We start from the raw sequence: 15,285 nt of genomic DNA on the forward strand, positions 1-15,285 counted from the left end.
TCAACATCAAGATAGAGTTTCCTTCTCTCTTTAGACCTTGAGCAAAATTTTCTTTAATTTGAAAGCCCATACTCTTTACTTCTTAATTCTAATTATGTTCATCATGCTTTTTGAATTATTTAGATACCCTTGTGATCTAATGAGAGTCTAAAAGATATTTACGTTCCAAAGTACTACAATTTTCAACTGCCCTGAAAAATCTAAGATACATTCTTGCCACTGTTTTGTCAAATTATTGTTTCCAAACTGTGTGTTACTCTTCCCCAAACTGGTTTTGGTAGGAAGAGCAACTTTTAAAAACAACTGATATTTTGTTCAACGTGGTATGTTAAAAGCGCAGAGAGAAGTTGAAGAATAATGAAGAATGCCAAAATAATGGTAATAATATGCAAAGGAAAGAAGTGAACAGGCGTTCTGCGCAGGGATTCAGGAAACAGGTCCAGGAGAGGCGGCTCGGCAGAGCCCTCCTGCAGTGCGGTTATCTTCCTTATTCAAGGAGCCAGCTGCCTTCGGCTTTACTTCAGAGATATTCCACTATCTCCCTTGATGCCCAGGAACATATCACTCCACCTCGCTAAAGAAGTTCATCTTCACCTAAAGTAGGGTTAAAATTATTCACTCCTGGAGAAAGCTGTTCCAGCATTTTGGGGATGACCAGCAGATGCGCTTTGTCATTATCTGGGGAGGGGACCCTAGACAGTACACTCTTACTTGCTTTCTTTAGGAAACTATGCGGTCCTCTCCTCCTGTATGTAACACCCACCAAAAGAAGTATGAAAGCCAACAAGAAATACCAATATGATATTTGCATTAAGTATTAAATGTAATATATTAACTATAATATTTGCGCTTTTATCCATCTATTTCTCAATTGTTTAGGATTCTTCTGAGGAAGAACCAAAAAATCAATAAGGCAAAATATACCTATAAGGCATGTTTACTGATGAAAATAAACCAGAGGTTTTTTTTAAAAAAAATCTGTAGTTATTGATTTTTTTGTTTTTGATCCAAAGTATTTTAGGAACTTTGAAGAAAGAACTTGAGAATTATTACTCAGCCTGGTATTTAGTTTGAAATATATGCTGACTTTTAACTTTCAGAGCTGAACAGTCTAATCCTTGATCATTCCAGAATGAGTTTAGGAATTTGTAATCATTTCCTTTTTACTGGGTACTTGCATACATCACTAACCAACTGGGATTAGAAAGATGAGCAGTCTCTCTGTGCTGAAACAGAATGATGAGAACTCAGGGCCAACCTGAAATGTTCATCTCTATCAATTAATCTTTAATGAACATTCATGCAGAAACAACATCACAGAAGGTCCTTTGCAATATACAGAGAAGACAAACTTCCTTCCACTGTAAACCTTTCTAAATGAACATTCCAATACACTAATAAAAATAGTTAATGTTTTGTATTTTTATCCGTGTTTTGCCCTGAGATTAAGCATTATGAGTGTTGGGGATATTTGCTCACTCTTTGCAGCCTGGAAGAGAAGGGTCACTGTATGTACGGAGAAGAAGGGTATCTGGCAAGGTTGGGAACATGACCTCTTGCCCTCCAAAGCCTGGGAAGCCCAAATGAATGCTCCCAATCTTAGCAGTGTATGGACACAGTGCGAACTCTCCCCTATGCATACAGACCAGGGGTTAGAGGTTAATGAATGAGTGCTCTCCCCACACTCCGGATCCTGTTCGATAGTGGTTTTATGAATAAGGGCTTAAATGAGGTCAGAGTGGGACCTGCATATTGCTTCCAAACTCTCTAAATCTGTTTGAAGCAATGGTGTTCAAAGATGACATCCTTCTACCAGGGAAGGGAGAGATGAGGCTCTTGTGCTTGGAGAACTGGACAACGTATGGCTAAAAGCAGGACCAAATGGAAAACAAAGGGGGGCGGTCCTTGCTGCCCCCTATTCTTCTCTAGTAATCCCTTAAAAAATAATTGCAGACCCAAACCTCTGGCCTCCAGCACATTTTCCACTTGATTAGAGGCCTTTGTGAGGTAGGGAAAGGGACCTGCAGACTTGTATATTGTGCCGGGGCCTGAAATGTCCAGCTGGGATTTTTTCCCATCAAAAGAGGATTTTAGTAAAACCATTATCAGGGGCTTAAAGGAGAAAAGCTGTTGAGCTGCAAGTGAGGGGGCAGATTAGCATTAGCGGGCTTGTTTTTGGCACTTGTGGAAGGGTGGGAAGGTGTTTGCAGCCTCTTGCACACAAGTTCCTTAGTTTCTCTGCAATTCCTGGCAGATGCAGCAAGAGGAATGAACATAGGAGTGGGAACTAACGGGCTTGGAAATGGCACATGGAGGCCTTCACTCTGAGGCACCAAGTGGAAGGCAACCCGAATCAGGGAGGACTGCAAGGCATCGCTTGATACCTGCTTGGCGGTGTGTGGGTGTGGGACTTGCTCCAATCCTGGTTATGTCCATCCATGTCACCTGGAATTCCCCCACCCCAACACTCTGTGCCAACTCTTGACAGTTTCCCTAGACATCATGGGGATTCAAGAAACTAGGAAGTGGCCGTGTTAGATTCTTTAAATAGCAGATGGACACCCTTATTGGGGGGGGGGTGTTACCGTCTAAGAGTACAGAAGGTTAAGAAGGCAGCAGCAATGGCTGTCATCTGCAAGTACGTATCCAGGCTGTGTGGGTTTGCAAACTGAGCTGTGGGAGCCCTCTAGGGTGAGGGTTTGGGGAAAGCTACCTAAAATAGAAACCTCCATCTTCTTGGGATTGCTGGAGCCCTGAGCTGTATCTTCTTCGCCAGAACAGAGCGTGGAGGCCGGAGTAGTGTCAGGGGGATGTTGAGGCCAGCAGAGCCGACTGCGTGTGAGGAGTCAGAGTCACCTGCCCTGCAAACAGTTTTTTCTGTTTCTCCCCATATACAAGTTCTAGCTCGTTTCCCCGGTAAAAATGGGATCATGGATAGAACAGTGTTTGTCCTGACTGAGCGGATAACTAGAGTAATGGCAACACGTCTCCGAGTGGGACACTTTCAGGCTTGTGGTGCTGTGGCCGCCGAGACCGCAGTCCCAGGTCCATCCTCACACCAGCCTGGAGGCCACGTTGGCAGGAGTTTTTTGTCTCAAGTCAAATTCAGACTACCGCAGAAGGAGGGCCATCTTCTTGAAAACACATGCTAGCCCAGGAAAGCTGTTCTCGGAAGCTGCAAATCAGAGAGCGACCCTCCCAATCCCCCCAAGGACCACCTTTAGGAACGGCTGGTCACTGAAGTTGGCACTTTCCCCTCATTTCTCATTCTGGCTCCTCAGCCTGACCTATGTCTTCTGCTCCTCGGCTCTGTGTGGAGTGGAGCATGTTCTCTTTCTTTCCTCTACAACTTCCATTCTTCATTTGGGTTGTTTTCCCTGAATCCGCATTCATTTGGTGTGGTCACTAACAATGGCATGTTTCAGCTATGTTTTCCATAAAGTTGCCAGGGAGTTTCTGCTGTTATAAGATTTTCATGGATGGTGCCAGGAATAATCAATTGCTTCATGCCTAGGCCCCAAGTCTCAGAAACTTTCCCTTTTTTTCATTCTCTAACCAAAAATGTCGTATGTATTACTGAGTTTATAAGCTGTGGGTCATCTGGCTAATACAGCTTGGTAGAAGTATCCACAGGAGATATCCACCTTCCGCTTTTTTATTCCATGTTTCCACAACTGCCCTTTGGGTTCACGCTTCGAGTCCCTGAGGCCAGACTATGGAGAGCCAAGAGGGCAAGACTCCCTCCCCCAGCCCTCTCCTACCCTCTGCCTATCCCTGTGACATTTAATGGAAACTGGCCAAGTTGGCTCAACAGTATTGTTTAATTTCTGCTACTGCTGAGGTGGGAGGATCGCTTGAGGCCAGGAGTTCGAGACTAGCCTGGCAACACAGCCCCCCATCTCTACAAAATATTTTTTAAAAAACTAGCCAGGCCTGGTGGTATGAGCCTGCAGTCCCAGCTACTCGGGAGGCCAAGGCAGGAGGATCACCCGAGCCCAGGACTTCCAGACTGTGGTGAGCTGTGATTGCACCGCTGCACTGCAGCCTGGGCAACAGAGTGAGACCCTGTCTCTTAAAAAAAAAAAAATAATAATTATTATTATTTCTGCTACCTTTTCATCAGGGCTCTTACTGTTTTCAGTTTCATCGACTCCTTTAGATTTTCTGAAGATGTCTTTATCTGGGCAATAAAGATACTCCTTTTAATAATAAAAAAATAAAAATAGATGCTCCTAAAATTTAAAAAATATCGTTATTTTTCCTCAAAGGACTTCTAGAATTCTTCCTCACAATATGCTTTCTATTTTTCTTTTGTAATTAAAAAAAAAGCTAGCTCTTTTTCTCTTGCTGTTAAAATTGACATTTCTATGGATGACTGAATTTTTCCCCATTTGTTCTCCCGGTCCTAAATATGGCAATCTAACAAGGATTTGTGAGTATGAAATCGTATTTAAGAATTAGAAGTTTTGTTAAAAAAGTAAGAATAACTCAAGGTTGCCAGGCTGCCTCGTTCCAGAGCGCCCCGCGCCTGCCTCCTGGGAGTCACTTCACCGATATTTTAACTCCTTCCTGGGAATTGAGACTCCTCGCTTGTCAACTCTTATACCCTGAGGAAGTCCTTTTGGGGGACCGTGCTGGGGGAGCGACCGGAAGGGGTTTGTCAGATCCAAGGAGGTTGTGGCTCCCCGTGGAAATAGCCTCCAACTCACGGGCAATGCTGCCACCTGCTGACAAAACACAGGGCTTGCAGACTTTGGGGATAAATGAATTTCTCCATCTTCCACAGTAGAGAACAAATACTTAGTTTTACATTAACCACACTTTATTTTACTGCCTTATATTGGATCCTAAAGTCATTTTCATAAACTTAGAGTAAAGAAAAACACAAGCCTGGACTCCTAGCTACTTCTAATACAGGTTTGGACATGATTCATAGCTCACAATGGGGAAGGTAAATTGTGTGTGAGTGGGTAGGATAGGTTTTGGTTTTGGTTTTGTTTTTTTTTTTTTTTTTTTAGGGAATGGGGTAGGTCAAGGAATAGTCCAGAAGGAGGCAAGAACAATCTTCCACCACTACCTTTCAATAATGTGTAGTGCTTGACTTCTACCTCCTAACACACACACACACACACACACACACACTCACATACATTTTCATTTCTAAAGTAAGCAGTGATGAAGCTGTTTGCTGCCAAATCCTGTGTTGTACTTACTGTAGTGAATTTCTGCAGTTGCTCTTGTGATTATTGAAAATCGGACCCTTCTTTGTGGGAAAAAGATAGGCCAGCTGCTTTCCTGTGGGTCATGCTGTTCTGATTGTCGCCGTCCGACTCGGAGCACAATGGCAGGGCATCTGTCTCAAGAGCACAGACGCCAGCTAGGGCTGGAAACACCACCCTGCTACATACTTGAAACCTGAAGACCTTCTCTGCTTCCTCCAGCAGTCAGCTGTGAGCCTGATAAAGTTCAGGGGGCCACAGAACTTAGCCGTCTTGTTTTTACAGATTCCTGAAAGACTGACTTAATTTTGCACATTTGAAATGAACTAGGAATGCTAGAAACTGTCACTTCCACCTTGTCATTTTCAAATTGTTTGCTTAAGACACACTTATTGGCCATCTCTCTCTCTCTCTCTCTCTTTTTTCGGTAGTTTACAGCACTGGGTTTTTCAATCAGTGAAGTTAAGGTTTAAAATATTGGAAGTAGAAGTGGCTGTCTTCCATCTGCGAACATTAAGCATTTATTTGAGAGCTTTAACTGTTGCAAGTTTCTCCCCTACCATCTGCTAATTTTAACCTCAGTGATTTTTCTAGAGATTCTGAGGAACATCAGGACTAATTTTTTTTTGGCTCCTCCCTACTTAGGGACCACTTCTCAAAGAGCCCTGCCTTGGGCTGGAAAATGGAAGCAGATGTGTGCGTAAATGATGCCAGTTTGGGGTGAAGATTTCCTAAGGAGAAATATGGACGTTTGTAGTAAATATTTTCTCATATACTTTTTAGATGAGAAAACAATGATTTCCAAGCTATACTGAATAATTCCATATTAGTATTTATGAAAAATTAATCTGGTTTCAAAGAACTGCTTTCCCACAGCCAGTTCCAGCATCTTGGCTCCATGATGTGGGTGGTGGCTGTTGACAGGCAGCTGTGTTGCAGCCTGACCCTTCTGGAGCGTAGATTACGTATCGGAGGAGTCGAGCATAAGAGGGTGCCCAGTATTAACAAATTAGACTTTCTTACTCTTTCTTGACAAGTGGGATTTGTAACTAAAACATCTGTGGAGTCAAGCCTTTTTACCCTTGAATGAAGAGAAAATAGCTAGAGTTCCTGCAACTCTATTCTACTTTATAAAAGGATTGTCTGACAGATATCTGTAGTGTTAAGTTCTTAGCTTTGAGGCTATCACAAGCATAGACTTCTAGCATTAGTACTCCACATTACTATTTGTGATAAAGCAGTATTTTGGACACTGGCTCAAGTCCTCTGAGGGCAACAGATTTGACACTTCAAGAACTTATAGACCATTTACCAACCTGCACTGTTTTCTTGGCTTCTTGAATAACCCTATACATAATGCTTGCAGAACATATCTAAGTTTGTATAATGTAATACATATTAAATAGTAATAACTTTCAACTTTTTTTTCACTCCCAGCAAAAATAACGGGCTCTGGTGTCGCACCTTTCTAAAGAGAGAGGTAGGATGGTACTTTGCAGGGTCTCAGTAGGCTACCTGCATGTTGATCACCTTCTGATGTAATTCTTAAAGTCTGGGGCAGCCATATGAATGAATATGACTGACCCCTTATATTACCCAGGCAAAATCTTTTACCTTGTTAAGCCTCTTTCCCCATTTGTAAAATTAGATGCACCATATATGCTAGGTTTGGGAATACAAAAATTTGGAGACAGAGAAATTGAACACTCTGTTACGACCGAATTCTCCTGGCAGATCACAGTTACATTGCTCACACCACCTCACCGGGCTTCTCTGCTGCTGCTGCTGCTGCAGGCCCCTTGTCTTCCTGAAATTGACACTCACTAGTTTCCACTATCACAAATACAAGTATCCTTGTAAGTTTTTTTTATAAGGATATGTAGCATTTGTCCCTTAAACAATTAAAGTAGAAGAGTAATGAGATAATAAAAAATTAAGTCTTCTTTTTAAAGATAATATGTACACTTTTCTGGATTAACAAATAACAAGCAGAGGAGTTCACTTCTTTTATTCGAGGGGTTAACATACCCCACTCCACTGCTGTGCAGTTAGGATCTCAAGCCTGCTTTCTCTTTCACTCCAGCTGGAAGACTTGGCTTTACATAGTACCAAGTGTCCTGGGTTGGTAACGGCAACTCCACCAGGCAAACTCAGAGCGATCCCTGGAAAAGAGGAAAAGACTGAAACTGACCATTTGTGGATATTTAAATTTACCAATGGTCCAGAAATACCTGTTTCCATCCGAGAGCTAAGAATCTATGCTTTTATTCCAGCTGTGTGCTTAACTTTTGATGAGTTATAAATAACTAATAGTTGGCACTGATCTAAATATGAATGTCTCATCTGTTTTACAACATTGACTTTTTAAAAAGTTTAACTTCCTACCTAATATTTGAACAAGTAGATTGACATAAATGTGGTAAATATGTGGCCCAATATAAGCTTAGGCTTGAATGCAGTTTTTCTAATTTCTAATCCTGTGCTTTTATTCATGATCCACATTATTTCATCAAAAAGCTTCACCCTTCTGACTCCTCAGGGGTTCATAATGGCACAAAATTTAGGTCTTGCCCTCTGCTAAAGGAACAGAATTAACTTTTAAAAGGGGTGATGTTTGATGCAGGGAAGAGAAAGAAAACAGAGAGAAGGGACCACTAGATGACTTACTGTGGTCCCCCCCTTTCTACAGCGGAACAGAGCAGAGATCAGAGGCCAGAGGCTCTCCCTTTCAGAGGACTGGGAAGAGACAGTTGTCAGAAGCTGCATGAGGTCTTGGTTTTGTTTTACAAATCTGATCTTTTAATCAAGAGGTTCTTATTCTTTGGAAACACAGTGGTCCCTGGGGGCTGCTACCCTTTCCCCTTGGGAAACCTGAGTTCAAATTTTCTAAGTCAAAAGTGAAAGGTTTCACTTCTATTCCAAGACCAGCATCTGTCTAGTAACCACTGTGGGAAAGCACCAGGATTTAGAGGATAGGCCATACTTCAATTTGTGTATGTCCTTATATAAGAGGAAGGTCTTACCTTTAAAAAGAAAAAGGAACATTTGCTTTTTTTAGATCTTTGTTGTTAATTTGAGTCATGAAAGAATATGATCAGTTAGAGTTTTCTTAACTGTTTAACACATTGACTGCCACACTAGAAAAAAAATTTTTTTCCTTGGGGCCACAGTGTTTTATTACAAAAATAGAATAAAAACTTAGAAAACAAAATGATCCTTTCTAATTTAATGAAAAATCTGTTATTTTTTATTGTTTTCTGTGTGTGAGTTTTATGTAACTTGAAAAATAGTTCATGCAGTTCCCAAGGTGAAGAGACACGTGCTACATATGCTTCAGGCGGCCCTGGGCTCAAAACTAGTGTGCGTTAAGTACAACTCACGTGGCAGTTCGTGTGTTAAGGATGTGCTGGTGCTGGCTTTTACCTTCAGTAGGTTAGGCAAGCTAGAGGCCTCTGGTGGCGCTCAGGGAGCTGCATTCGTAGGTAATCTTTTCAGTACGGACATTAAAGGGCTATGCCCGACGAGACTTAGAAACAGAAGGTATATGGAGCTGTTTCTTGACTAGTATGCAAAGAATTTCTACTGAGGTTTTTTACTTCTACATGATACGGTTTATATTAAGTTTACATTTTGCTTTTTAGTTAAGTTTCAGCAAACACCTGAACCAGGTATTTTTTAATTATTCTAAAAATTGCCCTGGCATACCTTTTAACTTCTGTTACTACCCACAAAATGTGTATCAACTCATTTTCTTTTCCATGTCTATTCTTTAAAAGCATTTCTTCCATTCCTGTAGGTATAGTGGGATCAACCTTTCATACCAAGAACCACCCTCGTTCCCTTTGAAGTTATGCCCTATGGCATGAGCCTGTTCATACTCCGATCCAACAGCTACCACTCACTTCACTGAGGAGCAGCTTACTGGAAACCAAGGTGTAGCAGTAACCAAACCTTCTCATCAAGCAGAAGGGAGGCTGGACTTTAGAAATGGACCTGGTTTGAACCCTGGCTCCCTCAATGACTGGTTGAGTCACTTAAGGCAGGAATTATGGCTTATCTGGAAAACAGGGATAACTATTTCCACAGATTGCTTTGAGGATTAAAATTTACAAGTACCATGCAAAGCACACATAGTTTCTTTCCATCCTGATAGGTTGAGGGATTAGCAATTGACCTTCACTGACCATAGTAAGTGGTTTATTCACCTCTTCTAGAGAAGCTCCAGATATGTTAAGCATGCCTTGTTTAGGATAAGGACATTAGGGCCATGATCTTAACTTTCAAACAGCAATTTACCAACCTTTAGTGAAGCTGATATTTAACCTTGAATGTAAAAAATGAGACAAAACAGAAAGCAGAAAATGCCCCAGGTTATAAGAGGTAGGACTATTTTGTGTATTAAAATGAAGAATGTGAGCGCAGAGCCTAAGACTTAGAAGGTGCTCAAATTTTCATGAATTGAAGCTTAACAGCCATGTAGTCTATAGGAAGAAAACAGACCAAGAACCTAAAACTTGTGTAACCTTCATGAGTGTGTCAAATGCTGAATTAGACAGCTGACCCTAATTCAAAGTCCCTTCTTCTAACTAGGGTTCACACATTTTTTTTTTCCAGGCAATAAGCACTGTAACCTAAGCAGGAAGAAAGAGATCCACACCTTCCCCAAGAAAGGAACGGGAAGATGGATCTAGTGTCAGGCTCAATTAGACCCGATTGTGACGGCTCTCCAGAAAGGAACAATGCTGCTTTTGTCATATACTCAAGCACAAAGCTTGGAAATTTTACAAAATAATCTTACCCCAAGAGAAACCTGGGTTCTAGCCCTCTTCCTGGAAAGAGGGGTTGATCCAGGAAAGCTTTATACTACTCTTATCAGCTGGGATCAATTTTTTTAAAGTAATCTCAGAAACAACTCAGACAGACCTGAAGCCAGGAATATGAATTACTCCACTGTTTGATAATTTATACTCATAGGTTTCCACAGCCCAACCACAGGGTGTCAGATTATTTAGTTATTGTCTACTAAAGGGAACTCTGCTGGAATTGTTGGCATTCATTAATCTACCCCAAATTCAGTCTAAAAACCCTCAACAGAGTGGATGAGTGGCCAGCCTCTGCCTTGGGAGTGCTAAAATGCAAATGTGCAAGAATCCTGGCCAAGCTCTCCTCCCCCAGGAAAGTGCTTACACACAGGCAGGCCTGGAGGGGAATGTTAAAAAGAGGGGTTGAGCTGCCCTCCTCCTTTCCACTGGGACCCCGCTCACACAGAGAGATTCAGTATGCATGACTGAGCAAGCTGGCACACTGGGACAGCCAGCGCTCTTTTAACTTTCCTGAACAATGGCTTTAGCCCCTCCACCCTTCACAGCCTCCCCACACCCACTCTAAGGGTAAAGAAATCCATCTTTCTTGCCCACATCCACATCTCAGGACCCACTTTGTCAACATCACCCCTAGATCTCATTTCCACCCAGAGAAAAACTGGCCACTGGGGAAATTGTGACTTACAAATCTGGTTTTTAAAAAAGTTTCATTTTGTTCAATTTCTTTAAATTTTCCATGTTGTTGACAGTTTAAAGCCAAAAATTGTATAAATCTCCAGTCTAATCATATTTCTAGAAACAAAACATTTGGATGTCAGTAGTAAACCTTATACAGAGTAAAATTTTAACCATGAGCTTAATTAACTCACACCGCATAGGATGCATCAAACTGTATACCTTATTTCCTTTTACTTTATCCTACTTTGGCTTGTACCCAAGCACACAATGCCTTAAAAATAATTCACAGATACAAGGTTTTTTGTTTGTTTTTTTTTTTTTCAAAAACATACTTCATATTTCCTCTTTTATTATATAAATATCAGTTTAACCTTTTACTGTAAGAATATAAATGTTTTAAGAGGATCTTTGTTATTATTTATACAAATTCACAAACAGTACAATTAATTGATAAAGGTCTCTGGGTTTCTTTAACTCCATGGTCTCACATGTTGCTGTGGAGGATTCTAAAAAAATAAACAAACAAAATCCAACAAAAATATACATCCTACTCAAAAGTGATTTTTTTTAAAGCCACAAGTCCCAACCCCCACCAAAATAAAGAAAGTCATCTATTCCTCCATTTAGAAACAGAATTTTTTTAAAACCCACAAACTCCCATTTTATTAATAGAACACAGATAAGACATGAGTTTCAGTCTCTTTCCCTTCACATCACAGCCCCCAGGCCTCTCAGGCCAACTCTGCTCCTCTGCTTCCCACAGGAAGCCGCCGTGTGACCTTTTTGAGGGGAAACTTGTAAGAGGGTGAGGGTAGGGCAGAATTTGCATATATAATAATCATTTTCAAGACAATCTGCATCTCAAACAAAAAACAGTTCAACTCTCATTTCTCCCACATATTTGTGCTATAAATTAAGTCAAGATTTAGAAACACTGTTGGGTCCTCAAATCCCAATGGACAAGGAGAAAAAGAAAATTACAGCCAGAATGTGGAAATGGGACACGCTGGATGCATGGGGGATGGGAAGCCAAAACAAAAAAGACACACAAACCCAATGGGAATCTTTCCAGTCTAGGCACAAAAATGTTTGTCTCAAAATATCTCTCTTGTAGAATTCCAGGGCTTCAGAGAAAAAAGTAAACTAAAACGAGGTAGCCAGACATATATATATATATATAATTTATATATATATAATATATAGAATATATTCAGCAGAAAAAAAGGACCATGATTTCAAATTTCTTCAAAAAAATTTTAAAAAGGAAAGAAGATAAAAATGAAATGAGCGTGAGTAGCCGAGTACTGTAAAAAGAGAAGTGATGAGAAGAGACTGGGATTAGTTACAAAGTGGAAGAAGGGTGAAAAGGCCGTTGTAGTTGGGTTTGCTTTTTATACGTTTCAAAATAAAAACCAGATCACAGTATTCAAATGAAAGCTTAAGTGAAGGCAGACATTTTCCTCAACTCCCAGGGGTTGGAAGGACTCCCCACCCCCATTTCCAAAAGCAACGCAGCGGGGATACAGTAGCTGCATCAGCCCTCCATCCCCTGCAGAGGAGTGGGTGGGTAAGGAGCTGAGCCCGGCTCTCCATCAGCAGGGAAAGGAGAGGGGAGTAGGGGAGGGCCAGCGGAGGAACCCCAGATGCACTGAGAATGGGCTGGGAGCAGGGGGGGCGCCGGAGAGGGGAGGAGAAAATGAGCCTGAGGCTTCTGTCACTGCCCCGTCTCATCCACTGCGATGATCTGTGCATAGTGTGCGTGTGTAGGGGGCGGTGGTGGTGCTAGGAGGGCGCGCAGGGCAGGACAAGGGGAGCTGGTGCTGCCGCCCTCACCTGACCTTCTCACTGTCCGTCATCTGCCAGAGTCCCAGGTTGAGTACCTTGAGGCAGGGGAGCTGCGTGATGCGCTCCAGGCCGCGCTTGGTGATTCGGGTGCAGCCGTACAGGTCTATGCCTGTGAGCTGGCTCAGGTGCTCAGCAATCAGCTCCAGGCCCTTGTCCGTGATGCGCACACACTGCCCAATGTTGAGCGTGCGCAGCCCGTGCATCTGCCGCACCATGCGGTTGATGCCATCATCACTGATGTGGCAGGAACAGAGGGAGAGGGACTTGAGGCCGTCCAGCCCCTGGGCTATGTAAGCCAGACTCTGGTCCCCCACCTTGTCACAGAACGACACATCCAGCCCCGAGAGGCGCAGGCTGCCCATGGCCAGATGCATGATGCCCGTGTCACTGATGTTGTCACAGGAGCGCAGGTTAAGGCTGCGCAGGCTGCCCATGTGCGACAGGTGCAGGAGGCCGGCGTCCGAGATGCCCCCGCAGAAGCTGAGGTTGAGAAGCCTCAGGCCGGCCAGCCCTCGGGAGATGTGCTTTAGAGAAAGATCCGTGAGCTTCTGGCAGTCCTGCAGCGTGAGCTGCTCCAGGCCCAGGCAGCCCTCGGCCGCGCTGCGCGTCATGCCCGCCAGGTGCCCAATGCCTACGTCCGAGAGGTGGCGGCAGCTGCGCAGGTTAAGGCTCTTGAGGCGCTGCAGCCCCCAGGCGATGAGCAGGAGGCCAGTGTTGGTGATGTTGCTGCAACCCCCCAGCTCCAGCACCTCCAGGCCCTTGAGGTACTGGGCTATGCGGCCCAGGCTGCTGTCGGTGATCTGCTTGCAGAGGCTCAGGTTGAGGGCGCGCAGGGAGCCGATCTCCTGCACGAACGCATGGCCCAGCCCGTTGTCGGTGAGGTTGTAGCAGCCGCTCAGGTTGAGGCTCTCGATGTTGGCCATGCCCTGGATCACGTAGCTGAGGCTACGGCGGAGGCTCAGGATCTGCACGCGGCGGATGCCCCGGGCCTGCAGGCTGGGGAACAGCGACGGGTTGGCCCGGCGCAGGTGCAGCTTGGCCTCCACCCCCCGCCACACCGACTTGTGGTAGGCGGCATCCCGCCAGGCCGTGCACACCTGCGCTGCGCGCCCCTTGTCCCGCACGTCCAGGTAGCCGAAGATCATGGCCAGCAGCTCGGGGAACAAGCACGAGATGTGGGTCTCCATCTTCCTCCTCCCCGTCCGCGGCGCTGGGGGCGGAGGCGCGGGCCTGGCCGCTCCTGCCCGGGAAGGTGACGAGAGCGGGCCGCCCCGGCCGCCGCCGCCGCCTCGGGCCCAACGGACGGCCCCTCCCCGCCTTCCGGCTCCGGCCGCCGCCGCCGCTCCTCCTCCTGGTGCGTCCGTCCCTCCTTCCTTCCTGCCGCCCCCGCCCCGGGCTCCGCTCGGTCCTCACATCCCGGGCGCGGAAGGCGCCCGCCGCCTCACTCCCGAGCCCGGCCGCCGCCGCCCGGTCTAGCCGCGCCGCGCTCGGGCCGCGCCGTTCCGCCGCCGCCGCTCCCACGCCCCCTGCCGCATCCTCCGCCTCCCGCCGCCGCCGCCTCCCGCTGCCGCGCTGCTCCGCGGGCCGGCGGGCCGGCGAGGGGCCCGGGGGCCGGGCGCACGGGCTCCGGGCGCCGAGGAGGCTTCCTGCCGCCTTTGTCTCTCGCCGGCTTTTCAAACCTCCCAGCCCCGGGCCGCCCGCACTCCGCCGCCCGGGCGGGGGGACCAGGAGGCCAGGCCGGGCCACCGGGCGCGCGTTCTTCCCCCCGCCGTGCGCGGGCGGTTGGGCGCTGCCGGCCCAGCTCCAGGCCGCCGCGGCCCCAGCGCGGCTCGGCGCAGACCCGGGCGAGCAGGCGGCCGCGCGGTTGGTAGCGTCCGAGCCGGCCCTCCGCCCGACTGCGCCTCCGCGCGTCCCCTCCTCCCTCCGCTCCCCCGCGCGCGCCCGCGCAATGGTACGAGCCTGCGCTGCCGGAACTGTCGGAGCCGTTACCCTGGAAACCGAGTTCGTCCTCGTCTCGTCGCCCCTGATTTTTAACCCTGTAGGCGCCATCTGAGAACAGCTGTCAGCAAGGCGCTTCCCCACCCTTCTGTTCACCGGGAGCCCGTTATTGAGCCATTCCCTCTCTGGCCACGCCCCAACCCTGCGCCTTCCCTTTCTCTCTGCTGCTGACGTCCGCGCAGCCCCTGCCCACGGTTTACCCCTGCAGTTCCCGACCCGTACTTTACCCCCTCCTCCCTTCATTATCCTTGCAGGACCCTCCTCCTAATAGCACTGCTGAACAGTCACCACCCGGTTCTCCTTTTTCTACTGTCCCTAATGCCCCTTCACACGTATCTTGTTCCCACATCCCCAATTCCCCCCAGTGGGGCTGTTTCCTACGATTCCTTTCTCTCCAGTCTTGTGCCTTAGATTGGGGAGAAACTCAATTGTACTCATTCTAGTTTAACGCTGACCTGCTCTTGTCCTTGTTCTAGAATTTTCTAGAATTATCCATTACTACTTCCTTCTGGCATCTTCTGATTGTTTCCAGACACCGCTGTGTTTCCCTCAGTACTTTCTACATCAAAACTTCCTCCACTACGCACTCCGCTGCGCCACCCGTGCCCTCAGCCTGCTTTGCTCTGGGAAGGGAACAGCCTTTCCTAAGCCTTGTTTCACGATCTTTTTCCTTTTCACCGGCCTATTAGACGTATAAAACGGTATGGCCCAGTTGTACTGAT

The 15,285-nt window shown here is 46.0% G+C and overlaps 1 protein-coding gene across 2 annotated transcripts; it reads right to left on the reverse strand.

Moving 5' to 3' along the window:
• Positions 1-7,218: 7,218 nt before the first annotated feature.
• FBXL14 (F-box and leucine rich repeat protein 14) lies at positions 7,219-14,486 on the reverse strand. 2 transcript variants are annotated; one of them, XM_069490120.1, is made up of 2 exons: positions 12,601-14,486; positions 7,219-7,381 (listed from the first exon to the last, which is right to left on the reverse strand). In XM_069490120.1, the coding sequence occupies exons 1-2, from the start codon at positions 13,750-13,752 to the stop codon at positions 7,370-7,372; spliced, it is 1,164 nt and encodes a 387-aa protein (XP_069346221.1). In that variant the 5' UTR covers positions 13,753-14,486; the 3' UTR covers positions 7,219-7,369. The 2 variants fall into 2 exon arrangements, with proteins under 2 accessions (XP_069346221.1, XP_069346222.1); XM_069490121.1 differs by lacking the exon at positions 7,219-7,381 and having other exon boundaries at positions 12,061-13,561; positions 13,663-13,715.
• Between the last annotated feature and the right edge of the window lie 799 nt (positions 14,487-15,285).

Source organism: Eulemur rufifrons, chromosome 16 (assembly GCF_041146395.1).
Source record: "Eulemur rufifrons isolate Redbay chromosome 16, OSU_ERuf_1, whole genome shotgun sequence".
In the NCBI taxonomy this organism is placed as follows: Eukaryota; Metazoa; Chordata; class Mammalia; order Primates; family Lemuridae; genus Eulemur; species Eulemur rufifrons.